This window comes from Sapajus apella, unplaced genomic scaffold (genome assembly GCF_009761245.1).
Source record: "Sapajus apella isolate SASKATOON/1434 unplaced genomic scaffold, GSC_monkey_1.0 scaffold23, whole genome shotgun sequence".
Classification (NCBI taxonomy): Eukaryota; Metazoa; Chordata; class Mammalia; order Primates; family Cebidae; genus Sapajus; species Sapajus apella.
This window is the reverse complement of record NW_022436963.1, coordinates 2,965,132-2,979,006: the sequence shown is the minus strand read 5'-3', so window position 1 is coordinate 2,979,006 and position 13,875 is coordinate 2,965,132. Positions and strand designations below refer to the sequence as shown.

The window sequence follows — 13,875 nt, the reverse complement described above, 5'->3', positions numbered from 1 at the left end:
ATGGTGGCATGCGCCTGTAGTCCCAGCTACTCTGGAGACTGAGGCAGAAGAATCCTGAACCCAGGAGGCAGAGGTTGCAGTGAGCCAAGATCGAGCCACTGCACTTCAGGCTGGGTGACAGAGTGAGATTTCTCAAAAAAAAAAAAAAAAAAAAAAAAAAAAAAAAAAAAAAAAGAGGCATGGGAAAAAAGAGGCAGAAGTTGTAATCTGGTAAGCACTTGGATGATTTGGACGATTTCTGTTGAATTTTGACCCTCCTCCTCTCCTTTCCCAATTATTTTTATGAGCTGATGTGCTTATAGGGGCTGAAAGCCTGTCTGTGTTTCAGTTCATCATTGTTGCCTCCAGACCCTCACAGCTCCTTTGATTTGAGGGGGGTGAATGCTTAGTAGTTATTTATTCACTCACCTCTGGAGGGGATGTGTGGCCAAGGCTATGGAGTAGTCTCAGGCCTTATATGTATGTGTGTTGGCTAATACGCAAACACACAAAATCCGGTACAGACCATTTACACACTTGCACAAATATTGGGATTACTAGGTATTTAAAAGAGGGTCAGTTTTTCTAACATAGCTGGCAGAAATTTTGAAGAGTCTAAGTTACTGTATTACACAGTTTATCAAAAAGTCATTAGTGGTGGTTCCAAAATTACCAGAAGTCCGAAAAGCAGAGCTTCCCTGCTGAGTGATCCTAGCTTATGTTACACGCTGGTTATGAGTGGCTGGGTAGGCCCAAAATGCTTGTTTTTAAGTGCTTGGCAGGCAGTAACACCCTTAAAATGAAAAAAATGTAACCACTTGGTATAATTCTTAACATACTAAAAACCAAAAAAAAAATTTATGCTTACGTTGGACTTATTCTGTCTTGACTTTCATTAGGTTGATGTATTAAATGAATTTTGTGTTTTCTTATTGTAAGGATTAGAATCCTTTGTTCTTGGAAAGGCTAACAGTTGATGTTTGAGCAGAAAGATAAGTGTCTTGAGTGGCAGCTTCATTTACTTGGGAATGCTCGTCTTCCTTGTCAAAGCAAAGCCGTATCTTTGTGTCTTCTCCCTTTTGAAGGGAAACAATTGGGATTCTGTTGCAAATCTGAAATCTGTGGCAGATGTCAGAATGTACCATTTACAAAGCCAAGGGTCCCTAGAGCAAAGTGTTTCACTGGTTTTTTGTTAATTTTCTTGCCTTTGGGCAGTTCTCATAAGAATGGAAAGAAAGTTAATTTCTCTATAGCATACTTTTTCTTTTTGACTTATAGCAGGAAATATGGGTATCTGTTAGTGTTCTGTATTTTAAGTCTTTTGTTGCAATGTTCTGATCAAATGTTTATGATAGCATGGGCTCCTTATATTGATGGCAGGGACTTCTGTGAAGCCAGTTGTCTGTTTCCTTGTATAAGGGCTGTGTGACCATTAATCCTTGTCTGAGGGGTGCTTTGACAGTCTGGGGGACATGTGTGCCTGTCTCAGCCATCGGTGACAAGTCTGGCTGGCTCATCAAGTCCATGCTCGTCCTGGTCTACTGACAGCTTCCTTCCCTATCCCTTTGGTTGACTCGCCATGTGGCTCACATGGGTCCAGCCTCTGTGTACTGATGAACCTTATGCTTTCTTACCAGGAAGAGGAAGAACAGGAGGAAGAAGATGATGATGAAGATGATGATGACACTGATGATTTAGATGAACTTGACACTGACCAGTTGCTGGAGGCAGAGTTGGAGGAGGACGACAATAATGAGAATGCAGGGGAAGATGGGGACAATGACTTCTCACCCTCTGATGAGGAGCTAGCAAACCTTCTAGAGGAGGGAGAGGACGGGGAGGATGAAGACTCTGATGCAGATGAGGAAGTGGAACTGATCCTGGGGGACAGTAAGTATAGGTCAGAGTTCAGGCTGCACCTTGGCACCCAGGGCAAGATCCCTTCTTTTGTGCCCATACAACTTAGAGGGCAAGCCATACCACAGTTCTGTGCCCCATAACTTGATTTACTTCTATGGTCTCTTAAGGCAAAGCACCTTTGCATCTGTGCTCTCCTGCTCTCCTATCAGACTGTGGAACCCAACCAAATGGCTGTTATCTCTTATCTTTCAAGTAGAGATTGGCAGACTTTTTCAGTAAAACCAGACAGTAAATATTTTATGCAGCCGGGCATGGTGGCTCATGCCTATAATCCCAGCTTTGGGAGGCTTAGGTGCGTGAATCACCTGAGGTCAGGAGTTTGAGACCAGCTTGGCCAGCATGGTGAAACCCCGTCTCTACTAAAAATACAAAAATTAGCTGGGCATGGTGGCGCACGCCTGTAGTCCCAGCTACTCGGGAGGCTGAGGCAGGAGAATTGCTTGAACCCAGGAAGCTGAGGTTGCGGTGAGCCGAGATTGCACCATTGCACTCCAGCCTGGGTAACAAGAGCGAAACTCTGTTTCAAAAAAGAAAAAAAAAAAAGAAAAAGAAAAAGTAAAAATACAAAATTAGCCGGGTGTGGTGGTGCATGCCTGTAATCCCAGCTACTTGGGAGGCTGAGGCAGGAGAATCACTTGGAAGGCGGAGGTTGCAGTGAACTGAGACAGTGCCACTGCACTCCAGCCTGGGCTAATAGAGTGAGACTCCATCTCAAAAAAAATTTTTTTCTTAATGCTGTGTAGGCCATGTGGTCTTTGTTGTAGCTCTTCAGCTCTCCTGTTATAGTGAGAAAGCATAGACAATATGTAAATGAATGATTGTGGCTGTGTTCTAATAAAACTTTTTGCAAAAATAGGTGGTGGATTTGTAGTTTGTCAAGTCCTGCTTTAGAGGATTAGCCCTAGAATGTAAGGCCAAAGTGTAGCTCTCTTCCGAGAGGCGGGGCTAGAATTGGTCAGAAGCAGCCCCGCACGGGATGCTGTTCTTTTCAGCGTGACTTATAAAGAAATGCAGGCCCTCTTGTGGAGGAGCCCTTTTCTGTCTCCTTTTGGCTAATCCCTCCTAAAGGTCAAGGGACAAATATTTCCCTTTGGTTTCTGTTTTATTCACTTCCTTTTATTTACCTCTTACCAAGGCTGCTTTTTTTTTTTTTTTTTATGAGACAGAGTCTCACTTTGTCACCAGACGCCAGGCTGGAGTGCAGTGGCACGATCTCGGCTCACTGCAACCTCTGCCTCCCGGTTTCAAGCAGTTCTCCTGCCTCAGCCTCCCGGGTAGCTGGGACTACAGGCGCATGCCACCATGCCTGGCTAATTTTTGTATTTTTAGCAGAGACGGGATTTTACCATGTTGACCAGGATGGTCTCGATCTCTTGACCTCATGATCCACCCGCCTTGGCCTCCTAAAGTGCTGGGATTACAGGCTGGAGCCACCGCGCCCGGCCTTACCAAGGCTGTATTTTGAGGAAGCTTGGGGGTGGGAGATGGGGGAGTGTCTTTTGTCTGTTCATCTGCTGTTGATCAACTTCTATTTTTTCATACTTGGAGGCTGAGGTGGTTCAATGGAGCAAGCCCAAGCCATGGTCACGCACAGGGCAAGTTTTAATGAATGTTTATGTCATATGTGAATAGTGAGATGTGGGAAACAAGTTATACCTCCTTTTGATTACAAGTAGTTAGCAAAGCAGGTTCGCAGGGTCAGCAAACAGCAAGCCAGCTGATGGTGGTGCTCCCAAAATAAGAGAGGATCACTTTCATTTTCCACTCTTAATTTGAATATAAAGCCACTCAGTTTATATTTGGCCTGTACAATTACTGACTCTTTTAGCTGTTTAGGAAATTCCTTCTTTCAAGCTAAAGGTAATCTGGAAAACTTTAACTCGATCAGCTGTGAGAATATTGTTACTTTATGAGAATATTTACTATGTGAAAATAATGGATCACAACTTGAGGATGTCTCAGAGTGGACTTCAGAATTGTGGTGGAGATGCAGAGGTGGCGTCTGGTGCATACTCCCTTGCTCTTTCTGTGTTTCATAGATGATCCCAGCTGCTATCAGCAAGCAGCGCATTCTTAGCACCCATGGTTTTCCTCACATGAATCCTTTAGAGCAGTAGCTCTGAACCTTATCGAGCTTATAAGAAGAGCCCTTTTAGGATGGGGTAAAAGTCATATAAACTATAGAAAATCATGCCCATGTACCCCCATGTACCTTTACATAGGCCCTGGAGCCTGCAGGGACTCCATGATTCCAGATGCAGAGCCCTGGCCCTAGGAAGAGAAGCACCTTGATTCTGAGATCTTCATGTATCTCTGCTTATGAGCCCTGCCTCCAAAACCTGTATGTTGTAGAGCAATAGGTTAAACATTACAGGGATTAATTATATCTAGATTGCCTTTACCTTTGAGACTTTTCAGAATGGGAGATCCCAACCAGGGTTTGGGATTGGGTCACTTCAACACTTGGAGAATGGGGAAAGGCTAAGGAAGGTAGAGAAAGTTGGTGCCCAAGCCCTGGAGGTTTTCTCTCAAACCCTGAGCCTGACAGTTATTTGCTTTAAGAAGATTGTGCTGTGATCTTGTTAAGCTGCATTTACAGTCCTTAGATGTGCTACAGCGTATTTAAGATTCTTAGTTCTTAAAAGCTGCACAGCTGCTGGGCAGAAGGGTCTGGCATTGTTGGCTTGCAGAGAACATGAGTCCTGGGGGATGCTGTGGATGCTGCCATGGGGACCAGGCAAGTTTGTGTTGTGGGGTGGGGACACGGTGCTGGGCTTGGCTCTGAGGAGGAGGCCCTACACCCTCCTGTGACGCTTCCTCTTGGAGCTCTTACAGCAGAGGAGCTGGGGCTTGCTTTGTTCAGCTGTGTTAGGTAATAGTTCTTTGCCATCTCCATCTTGTTTTCCTATTCTTCACCAATAAAGTCAGGCCACTCTTGTGCCCAGTTAGGTCCAGGAACACTGGTTTTGTCAGCCATTTCTTTTGGTTATTTCAAGACTTTCTTGTATCATTGCCATGCTTTTCTTGGTTTTCCTTTGTCTACTTCAATTTTCTTCCTAAAGGAAATTGTGTTTGGAGATGGTGAATGAAGGAAGGCTTGGGAACATGAATTCTCTATCCAGGAGTTGATTCTCTTAGGCACTGGAAGAGGCTGATGAGGGATTCTTTGCATCTAGTAGCTGCCCCTTTCCGCATGGGACATTTGCAGGGCTCCAGCTCAGGCTTTGTCTACTTGCCTGGGGTCCTGGTTAAAATGGTTTCATAGCCTCCTGAGCTACGAGTAATCAAATTGGGCACTGAGAACTTTCCTTTTCTTTCACTCAGCAAATATTAGAGTCCCTACAGACTAGTTACCATGTTTCTCTCTGATTTTGATCAGCCAGACATGGTGTATCTACCTTATCTTGAGGGTCCTTTTTGCTACCACTTAAGGTTCACCCCTTAATAGATCCAGAAGTGTTAATGTGTCCGTGTGCTGCCAGAGAAGGCAGATTGTCAAGCAGAGAGGGACCTCATCAGAGACAGTGCTGTCTTCCAGGGCATCACACTGTTTCCGCTGGCCTCCTGCCTCTGGATGGGCAGCTGCTTCTCCTGTATTGCTGCAAACTGGCCTGCACCTTTTTGGGAATATAATTTGCAGATTATATTCTGAAATGAATCCAGGTTGACTATCTCTGCCTTGGTGCAGTTGGTCTTCTGAGGATTGAAGGGAGTGACTAAGGTGTTTAAGAAAAGATAAATCTCTCACTTTTGCCTGGTCTTAGCTTGCCTTTCTAGTGGTCTCTTGGGGTCGTTAATGGGCCTGTGCCCATTTTGGAAGGATACCAGAGGCCAAGGGCCATGGAGGCTCACTTACTGCTCTCCTCAGCTCTTCCCCTTTGCAGCCATTTAAAGTGACATGGGGGGAAGCTTCAGATGGCACTTGCTCGATCCCTTCAGCGCCTCCCAGGCAGGAAGCAGGGCACTTTGTCCAGGCCCTTAGGAGAGCAAAAGGTCCCAGGGAGAATACAGCTGCCAGGCAACAGGAGTGTTCTCCAGAGCCAGCTCCAAGGAGTTAATTGGTGTGTTTTCTTCTTTCTAGAAACTGGTAGTTAACCTTGCTTGGGCATAAATGTATGTGAGTGCGGGTGCGTGCTTCCTGAAAGCTTCCTATAAGCCTAGTGCGTAATCTTGTCTCTCCCTTTTCTTCCGTTTCAGCTGATAGCTCTGACAACTCTGATTTGGAAGATGACATCATCTTATCTCTGAATGAGTGAGGAGCCATCACTACTTGGAAGAGATTCTTGGCAGGCGAGAAACTGAGTCAAATGAATTCAGAACATATTCCCTTCCCTTTCTCCCAGGGCTGTCTTTTAAGGAACTACATGCCCTGCATTCAGAGGATTATGACTTAGAAAGTCTCAGTGACACCTGAGAGTCCTTCCAGAAACAATAACAACCACAAAAATAACAGGGACTAGGCCCTCCTCTGTACCCCCTCCCCACCTCCGTTTCCTAGGATGGACACATCTTTCAAGGGAAAAAAAACATGTCTCTGGGGTATTTCACAATATATTTTCTTTGTATAATGTTCTTAAGGAACAAGAAATAGTTTTTTATAAAACTTTAAAAAGGAAAAAAAAAAACCAGGCATTTATAACTGAGGGTATGAACTTATATCCACCAGGTCTCTTGTCCCTACACTTCATTTTCTTTGGAAGAAAATGATGTCTAAAGAACAATATAGAGGCATTTTTACATACATATTTAAATGAAAAAGGAAAATCGTGGTTTCTTAAATTGATAAGGATTAAGAATATTTTATTATAAATATAATATATGATTTTTTAACCTGTTTTGTTGCCTCATATGCTGTCTGGTTAATTTGTTTTCCTTCGTGCCAGAGGTGGGAAGGAAGGCTCTTTATCTGCTGAGTATGCCTGAATTCACCCACCTTCGTGGTTTGGGGGCAGCATGGTCATTGTGGATATTGGTTTTATGGAGTTGAGGGAACTTAAGATATAAGTTCACTCCCTCTATTTTTCTTTGTGATTCAGTTTTTCAGAAATCTTTTTTTCTTCCTTTTCTCCCCAATGTGGAAATTACAAATCAAAGGCCTTTTTCTTTAATGTAAAGTGTATTTATTTAAAAAAAAATACAAAATAAACTACAAGTCTGTCTTTGTTTATGGCCTTTCCCTATTTTCTTTTACCCAAGGGGTGTGTCCCTTTTTTGCAGCTCTAGTGAGGCCATAGGGAAGACGCCTTCCAGGAGAGGCAGATCAGGGTGGTGGGAGAGCACGTTCTGCCTACAGAGAGCACTCCAGGGAGGAAAGTAGCTTTGTCACAGTGTCTGCCCCTGTCCTGTAGCTCTCTCACAGGGAGGACCTGTCTTTGTAAGGGTAATGTGGAGAGAGGAGAGCCTCAGGGCCTTGGCCACTGTGGACACAGCTCTTTATCCTCATGTTCTGGATCCAGCAGGCTGCTCCCAAGTATAGATTTGGGAGCTGGAAAGGGAGGTGTTCTGGGAAGTTTTGGAGGAAGGAGCTGGCAAAGCTAAGGAGTGAAAGCATTTCGGCTGTTTGTGTAGCTGGGGTGACGGCCACTAATGTTTTCTGAAAGGGACTGTGACAGTGGACTTGAGCAGTCCTGGCAAGTTGGGTAGTGGGAGTTGGTCTGTGTTTGTAGGAAGATACTTCAGAGGCCCCTAAAATTGGCCTGTGGTTAAACTGTGTAACCACCAGGCAGAGTACCAGGGACTTCTACCTTTTCGCTCACCCACTCCACCCTGTTTTCCTTCCCACAATAAATATAAGACCATAGTCTCTTTCTTTCTTTGATTTTGCCCAAGTAACAGCTGCTCAGTTTCTGTTACATAGGTATTATCCAGCTAAAGTGACGTTTCTCCCTTAACAGAGAGAAGAGGGGACAAATTTGGTTGTGAAGTAAACAAGACACACAAGATGACTAAAAGTCTCCAGGGGCAGGTAAAGCCCTACTGGGCTCAGAAGCACTATAGAATATGCTGTACACACTGAGTGGGTCTGTGTCACACAGGTATTTCTTAATCCTCTGGAGAGCAGAGGACTCGGCTCTTTTGCTTCATGCCTTGATTTAATGGTAGTTAACACTTACACCAGTGGAATAGTCTGACTGTTGGTATTGACTGCATCCTAAGAAAACAGGTTAACAATTAAGAAGTAGTAAAAGCACTATATTCTAGTCATTAACTCAATGGAGCCAGTCTCAACTCTGCTGGGAGCACCCACAGTTCTCTAAGGGGGAGATGGGGACTATAATCGGGCAGCAGAATTCGGGTTGGCTTGACAACACACCCTTAGGAACATGCCCTAAGGGGCTAAGGAAGGATCAGCCCTCTTCCTTATTCTACCAGGGCTCAAAATCTGAGTCACCTAGGAGGCAGCACGAGAACAGTGGCACACCACCAGTGAGGCACATTTTGCCTTCATGTCTTCAAGCAACACCTTAGACAGGACCTGAACCCCAGGTGGGGGCACTGGATACCTGAAGTAAGAGTTTTCTCATTGGGGCAGTCTCATAAGACCAGGGCATTGACCACCTGAACTCCCCTCACTAGTGCTGGCCAAGGCCTTTCTGAGAGTTCACAGAACGTGCTAGGTCTTAAAAGTCAAAAGAAGGAAGTGGTTGAGGGCCAGGAAAGAGGGAAGGTCATGCCAGGGTGTTACTCCTCACCGAAACTTGGCAGTTCTTTTTGGGGCCATGGGGCACTTTTCTCTGAAGAGGGGTGGACAAGGCAAAGGTTGAAGTGACTTCTCCAGGCATGTTTTCTAGCATGTTTCCTTTACTTGGTTCTGTCTCAGAAAGCTGGGAGGTAGATTCCGGGTCCTGAGCACCCGCTCCATGAAGGAAGATAGGTAGCCCAGAGAAGTTTTGGACTTACATACCAAGGCAACTCTGGCCTGTGACTCAGGCTTTTGTTGAAGATCTGCAGGAAAAACCCTGCAGTGTGCCTTCAACAAGACAAGACCCACTCCTGTTTCTGGCAGTACCAGCTATCCTGGAATGGTGGCGTGTCCTGCTGTACCCGACTGACTTGCTTAGGTACCTTGCAGCTGTGACCACAGCTCAAAAACAGGCAAATAAATAAGCATGTTTAACATGTCCTTGTGTTGCTGTTTTGTCATCGATGTGCTTTTTCTCTCGTGAGGCACTTTCCCGTCCATTCATCACCCGGGTGTCTACGAGAGCACTGCCAAGTGTTCCTGTGGACCAGCGTGGCCTCCCCACAGCCTGCACTGAGCCCCAGCCTCTGCACAGGCACTTGCCTCAAATATCAGCTGTCACACATGCTGCCTCATCCCAGCTTGGGTAAGGGACCAGTCCTGGAGAGAGGATGCCACGGCTAGCAGAACCGAGTTCCTGGTTATCTGGACGCTTATTCACTTACCAGAGCTTCCGTTTGCCTCAGCCCTGACAATGATCCCTGTTTGAATATCCAACCTGCCACACCGACACTCTGAAGAATGGTATTTGGGGTGTTCCATGGTGACAACTGTGTGCTCTGGTTTTCCTCCCTGGCCTGCACTGTCTGCGCTACCTTACCAGAAACAATGAAGGCAGAATCTCACCCTCCCTCCCAGCTAGACGGTACCTCCACATTCCCTTTCCTCCCCAGCTGGCTTGAGTGGCTTCAAGCTCTTGCCCTACCCAACACCTCTGTGACTTGTGACCTTCCCCCCAAGAAAAATGTTTCCCAATGGTTTCCACCTCAGTATCAGGGCACAAGGTGTAGGCACATGCTCTGATCTTGCACCTATGAAACTTGTCATGTCAGTTACCAAGGGCATCCCCTAGTCCACTGTGTTCCCCTGTGGCTTTGTAAAAGTAGTGCAGTGCAGAGGTTGTGGCCCCCACAAAGCTCTAGGTACAACCAGGCACAGGCCTGTTCTATCACACAACAGCCCTGAACAACCAGAGAAAGCCAGAAATCACATTAAGTTCATGAGTAAATCCAAAGAACGCTGCCTCCAACCCTTCATTGCAGTATTTGGACTCCTGGGCCCCTGGGAATCCGAGGCAACTGTTCCAACAGACACTGGATATCCCTGGGCTGAGTGAGGCTAGAAAGGAGGCTGAATGAGAGGGCGTCCGGTCAGATCCGGGGCACTGAGACCCTTTGGCATCAACATTGCACTGCTGCTCCGTGTACAAGACTACACAGCTGCTGGCGGCTAACTCCTGCCAAACAGGCTCAAACTGATGATGGACACAAGGTTTAGGGCAGAAAAACAAAAGCCATCACTAGCTGTTGGCCACAGGCCTTCGGGTCTCCCCCTCCCTCCCTTTGCATGGGCTCTATTCAGGCTTTTGTGGCAGGGTCCAGAGCACAAACTGAAGCTTGCCTGCTGTCAGCTAAGAGAAAAATAAATGAGTAGAGTCCGGACTCAAGCCTGAAGAACTGAGGGGCCAAGAGCAACCCGTGCAGCAGTGGTGCTGGAAAGACGATGTAGGGCATTCGTGTACATGCACTAGGGAAGTCTTATTCTTAGCTTGATTAAACCAGGACTCTGAACAGGTTTAAAAATCCATCCTCTGACAAAGGCTTTACTGACAACTTTCCATACAGTTGGTCAAAAAATAAAAAAATACAGAATCACAGCAGACAGTATCTTGTACACTAGAAATAAACATAACGAGTCCCTTCTCATTGTTTAAAAAAAAAAAATCCCCCAAAACCTAAGAACGTTAGTTTTGATGGTGGAAAGGACCTTGATCCCCACCCAAATGAACCAAAATAACCCAGGAGAGAATTCAAATTGGTAGGGTAGAGAGGGGATCAGATTTTAAAATAATAACTGCTTTTGTGACACAAACATGACGCCAAGAAAGGCTTGGGCTAGACAGTGTCTCTGACGATGACTATTACCATGTGTTCTTCTTCTAGCTTACCCAATGTCCTTAGTGCTGACTGGAGGTACTGCTGGGAAAACTCGCAGGGCGGAAAGGCATAGAGCATGCCTGTGCCGTCTCTGCCCTTGGACCCCCCAACTGGCAGGCTGATCACCCCTGCGGCCTGCTTCTGTTTCAAGTAGGAGACCAGGTTCCTGAGAAGCCGCCTCTGCAGACCTGGCTCCACTGTGGGCATCCCCTCAGTGCCAAGCCCACTGGGGGTTGCCTGGGTGGCTAAAAGGACTGCATAGCCGTTGGGGCTCCCCTGCTTGATGCGTCGCGTGACCTCGTCGAGCTTGGGTTGGTCCAGTCGAAGGCGCTGGGCGATCTTCAGCTGAGTCAGCTTGCTCCCAGAAGTGTGGTCTTTGAGGAGACTGCTGATCACCCCCTGATCCCCCTCTAAAATGTGCATAGATGTGGGGAAGCAGCTGTTTTTCAACACCAAAAGCCCATTCCAACCCAGCTGTAGCGTCTGAGCGTAATCTGAAAGATTCTTCAGCTTTTTGGTCTCATGTTTTGGCTCTTCGAGAGGCTTGGGGTCGGCCTCCGTGGTCCGGTGATTGCGCTCGCTGTCTCTTGCCTTCTTCCCGTGGGAAGAGTCTGCAGCCTCGTGGTGGTGGTGATGGTGGCCCCGTTCCTCAGCTCCATGTCTGCTGTTGCTGAGGGAGTTGCTGCTGCACTCCTTGGTCCCTTCACTGGAGTGGTTCTCCTTGCGGCTGCGCTCAGGGGTGCGGTCGGAGCCCCGCTCTGACTGCTGCCCACTGCCCTTGGTCCTGCTCCGTTCCTCATACGGGGAGTGAGTTGATCTCCCACGGTCACTGGAAAGGCTCCTCCGTTTCCGCCTCTCTTCCCAGGGCTTGGGCAAACCACGGTCCCCATCTCCCCCCCAACGCTCACCACTCCGGCTGCGCACTGAGCGACTGTAGCCCTCAAGGCTGTTTCGGCGGTCGGAGCTTTTACTGGGGCTGGTCCAGTCCCCTTCTAAAAAGGTCCGGTCTCGGTCTGAGTACAAGAGGTGGGGGGGCGTCCTGTCCCGCACCAGGTCGGCGTCCAGGTTGCGGTGCCGGGTATATCCATCTGTTAGCAGCTCATAATGCACAGGGAGCGGCGAGGGCTGGTACTGCTGGGGGTACCGTGTCTCCTCTGCTTTGGCAAAATCCACGCGGAGCCTTCGGTCTGGTCCACCCAAGGGAAAGCCCCTCATTTTAGCACAGGCGGCCTGGGCTGCGTCCAAGCTCTCGTACTGGATATAGGCAAAGCTATCTCCTTTGACGTGATCAATGGTCCGAATGCTCCCAAAGCGGTCAAACTCCCGGGCCAGAGCCGCCAGTGAGGTGTTAGGTCCCAGGCCGCCCACCCACAGACGGGTGGTGGGGTTGGCCTTGCCATAGCCTATCTTAATGGGGTTGCGACCAATCACTCGGCCTGACATGGCCACCTTGGCCCTATGGGCCATATCCAGGTTTTGGAACTTGAGAAAGGCATAGGCACCGCCCTGGCCACGGGCAGGCCTCTTGATAACCACCTCCTCGATGATGCCGTATTTCTCGAAGGCTCGTCGCAGCTCCACCTCAGATACGCTGTGGTCCAGGTTCCCGATGAATAGGTTTCGCGTGGCCCGCTGGTCGTCCTCGGGCATCAGGTCCTCCTCGCACACAGCTGGGTAGCCATAGGGGCGCCCACGATCGTCGTACAGCCCGTAGTAGTCCAGGGCCCGCTCACGGGACAGTCCCACGGCGGCGGCGGCGGCGGCGGCATCCAGGGCAAAGGCTGCGGCGGCGTGGCGGGCGCGGGGCTCTCGCAGGGGCGGGGCAGCGACGGGGGACAGCGAGCGCTGCTTGTACTGGTAGCCTCCATGCAGCGGCAGGTAGCCGAGCGGGTCGGCGGGCGCGGGGGGCCCTGGGGGAGGCGTGGAAGCGGCGGCGCTGCTGCTGCTGCTTCGCCGGCTGCTCCCGCCGCCGCCGCCGCGCAGGTACACGGGCTCTACCTTAAGCGGGCGATCGTAGAGCAGCAGCTGGCGGGCCAGGGCGTGCTGGCGGGCCTCGCGCGCGTCCTGTGGATGCCGAAAGTTCACGTAGGCCACACGGCCCAGCTCAGGCGTGTGCGACAGGCGGAGGCTGATCTCGCCGAAACGCTTGAACTGGTGGAAGAGCCTGTCCTCGAGGTGCTCGGCGGGCAGCGCTGGGCTCAGGCTGCTGATGAGTAGCGTCTTGTACTCAGGTGCAGCCGCGGAAGAGCCGGGACCCGTGGGCTCGGCCCCAGGCGGTGGCGGAGGCGGCGGCAGCGGAGACGCGCGGGGCGACAAGCCGGAGGCGCCCGGGTCCCCCGAGGCCTTCCCGCCGCGTCCCCCGCCGCCAGCGCCAGAGCCCGAGGAGCGGCCGCTGCTCGCACGGTGATTAGCATCCCCGGCGCCGCGGCTGTCACGATGCCCGCCCCCGCCGCTTCCGCTGCCGCGGGGTTTGTCGCGGGCCCGCGCTGAAACCGGGTGCTTGGCGCCGCCAGAGGCCTTGTGCGCCGCCCGCCGCCCGCCCGCCTCCGCCTCCCGTTCGCGCTCCCGCGGACGCTTTGCCGACGATGACGAGCCGCGCCCGCTCGGGCTAGAGTCTCGCTCGCTCTGCCGCTTCATGGCGCTGGCGTGGCGGGCGGGCGGCCCGTAGGTTTCTCACAGCGGCGGCAGCGGCGGCGGCCGAGGAGGAAGCGCCCCCGGCGCCGCCATCTTGGACAAAAGGACTCGGCGCGGCGGCGGCGACGGGGCGGGGCGGGAGCGGCGCCGAGGAGCCGGGCATTACGTTATCAAGTTGCGCCGACCGCGCCACGTGACTCTGCGGCGGGCGGGGCGAGACACGAGTCGGGCTGCGTCATCGTGCTGCGTCGCCGTGCTGCGTCGCCCAGTGCCACGTGACCCCGTGAGCGCCAGGTGAGTGGGCAAGGGCCGCTCGCTCTTGCGCCACTGCGCGGCTCACATGGGCGACGGTTGAGGCTACGCGAAGTGAAGGGAACCCTGAGAGGTACGCAGAACGACCTAACGCTTTGTGCTCCCAGGCATGCTTCGCCGCTCTGGGTTCAG

At 50.2% G+C, this 13,875-nt stretch overlaps 2 protein-coding genes across 11 annotated transcripts in view; one reads left to right on the top strand and one right to left on the bottom strand.

Moving 5' to 3' along the window:
* DCAF1 (DDB1 and CUL4 associated factor 1) overlaps nucleotides 1-9,022 on the top strand; it is an 82,310-nt gene extending 73,288 nt beyond the window's left edge. For 3 of the 10 annotated variants that reach the window (XM_032290006.1, XM_032290008.1, XM_032290014.1), the window contains 5 exons: nucleotides 1,617-1,869; nucleotides 6,097-6,151; nucleotides 7,096-7,208; nucleotides 7,794-7,864; nucleotides 8,724-9,022. In XM_032290006.1, the coding sequence (XP_032145897.1) occupies nucleotides 1,617-1,869; nucleotides 6,097-6,151; nucleotides 7,096-7,208; nucleotides 7,794-7,864; nucleotides 8,724-8,777 (546 nt within the window). In that variant the 3' untranslated portion in view covers nucleotides 8,778-9,022. Of the gene's footprint in view, nucleotides 1-1,616; nucleotides 1,870-6,096; nucleotides 7,059-7,095; nucleotides 7,209-7,793 lie in introns of those variants that run through there. The other 7 variants (XM_032290009.1, XM_032290010.1, XR_004272430.1 and 4 more) reach the window with 7 other exon arrangements.
* Nucleotides 9,023-10,435: 1,413 nt separating this feature from the next.
* On the bottom strand, nucleotides 10,436-13,558 carry RBM15B (RNA binding motif protein 15B). The gene has a single exon (XM_032290017.1). The coding sequence runs from the start codon at nucleotides 13,432-13,434 to the stop codon at nucleotides 10,756-10,758; it is 2,679 nt and encodes an 892-aa protein (XP_032145908.1). The 5' UTR covers nucleotides 13,435-13,558; the 3' UTR covers nucleotides 10,436-10,755.
* Nucleotides 13,559-13,875: the final 317 nt, after the last annotated feature.

Bases quoted from the DNA above. Each gene is read 5' to 3' on its own strand.
- RBM15B (XM_032290017.1), bottom strand. From the start codon at position 13,434: ATGAAGCGGCAGAGCGAGCGAGACTCTAGCCCGAGCGGGCGCGGCTCG.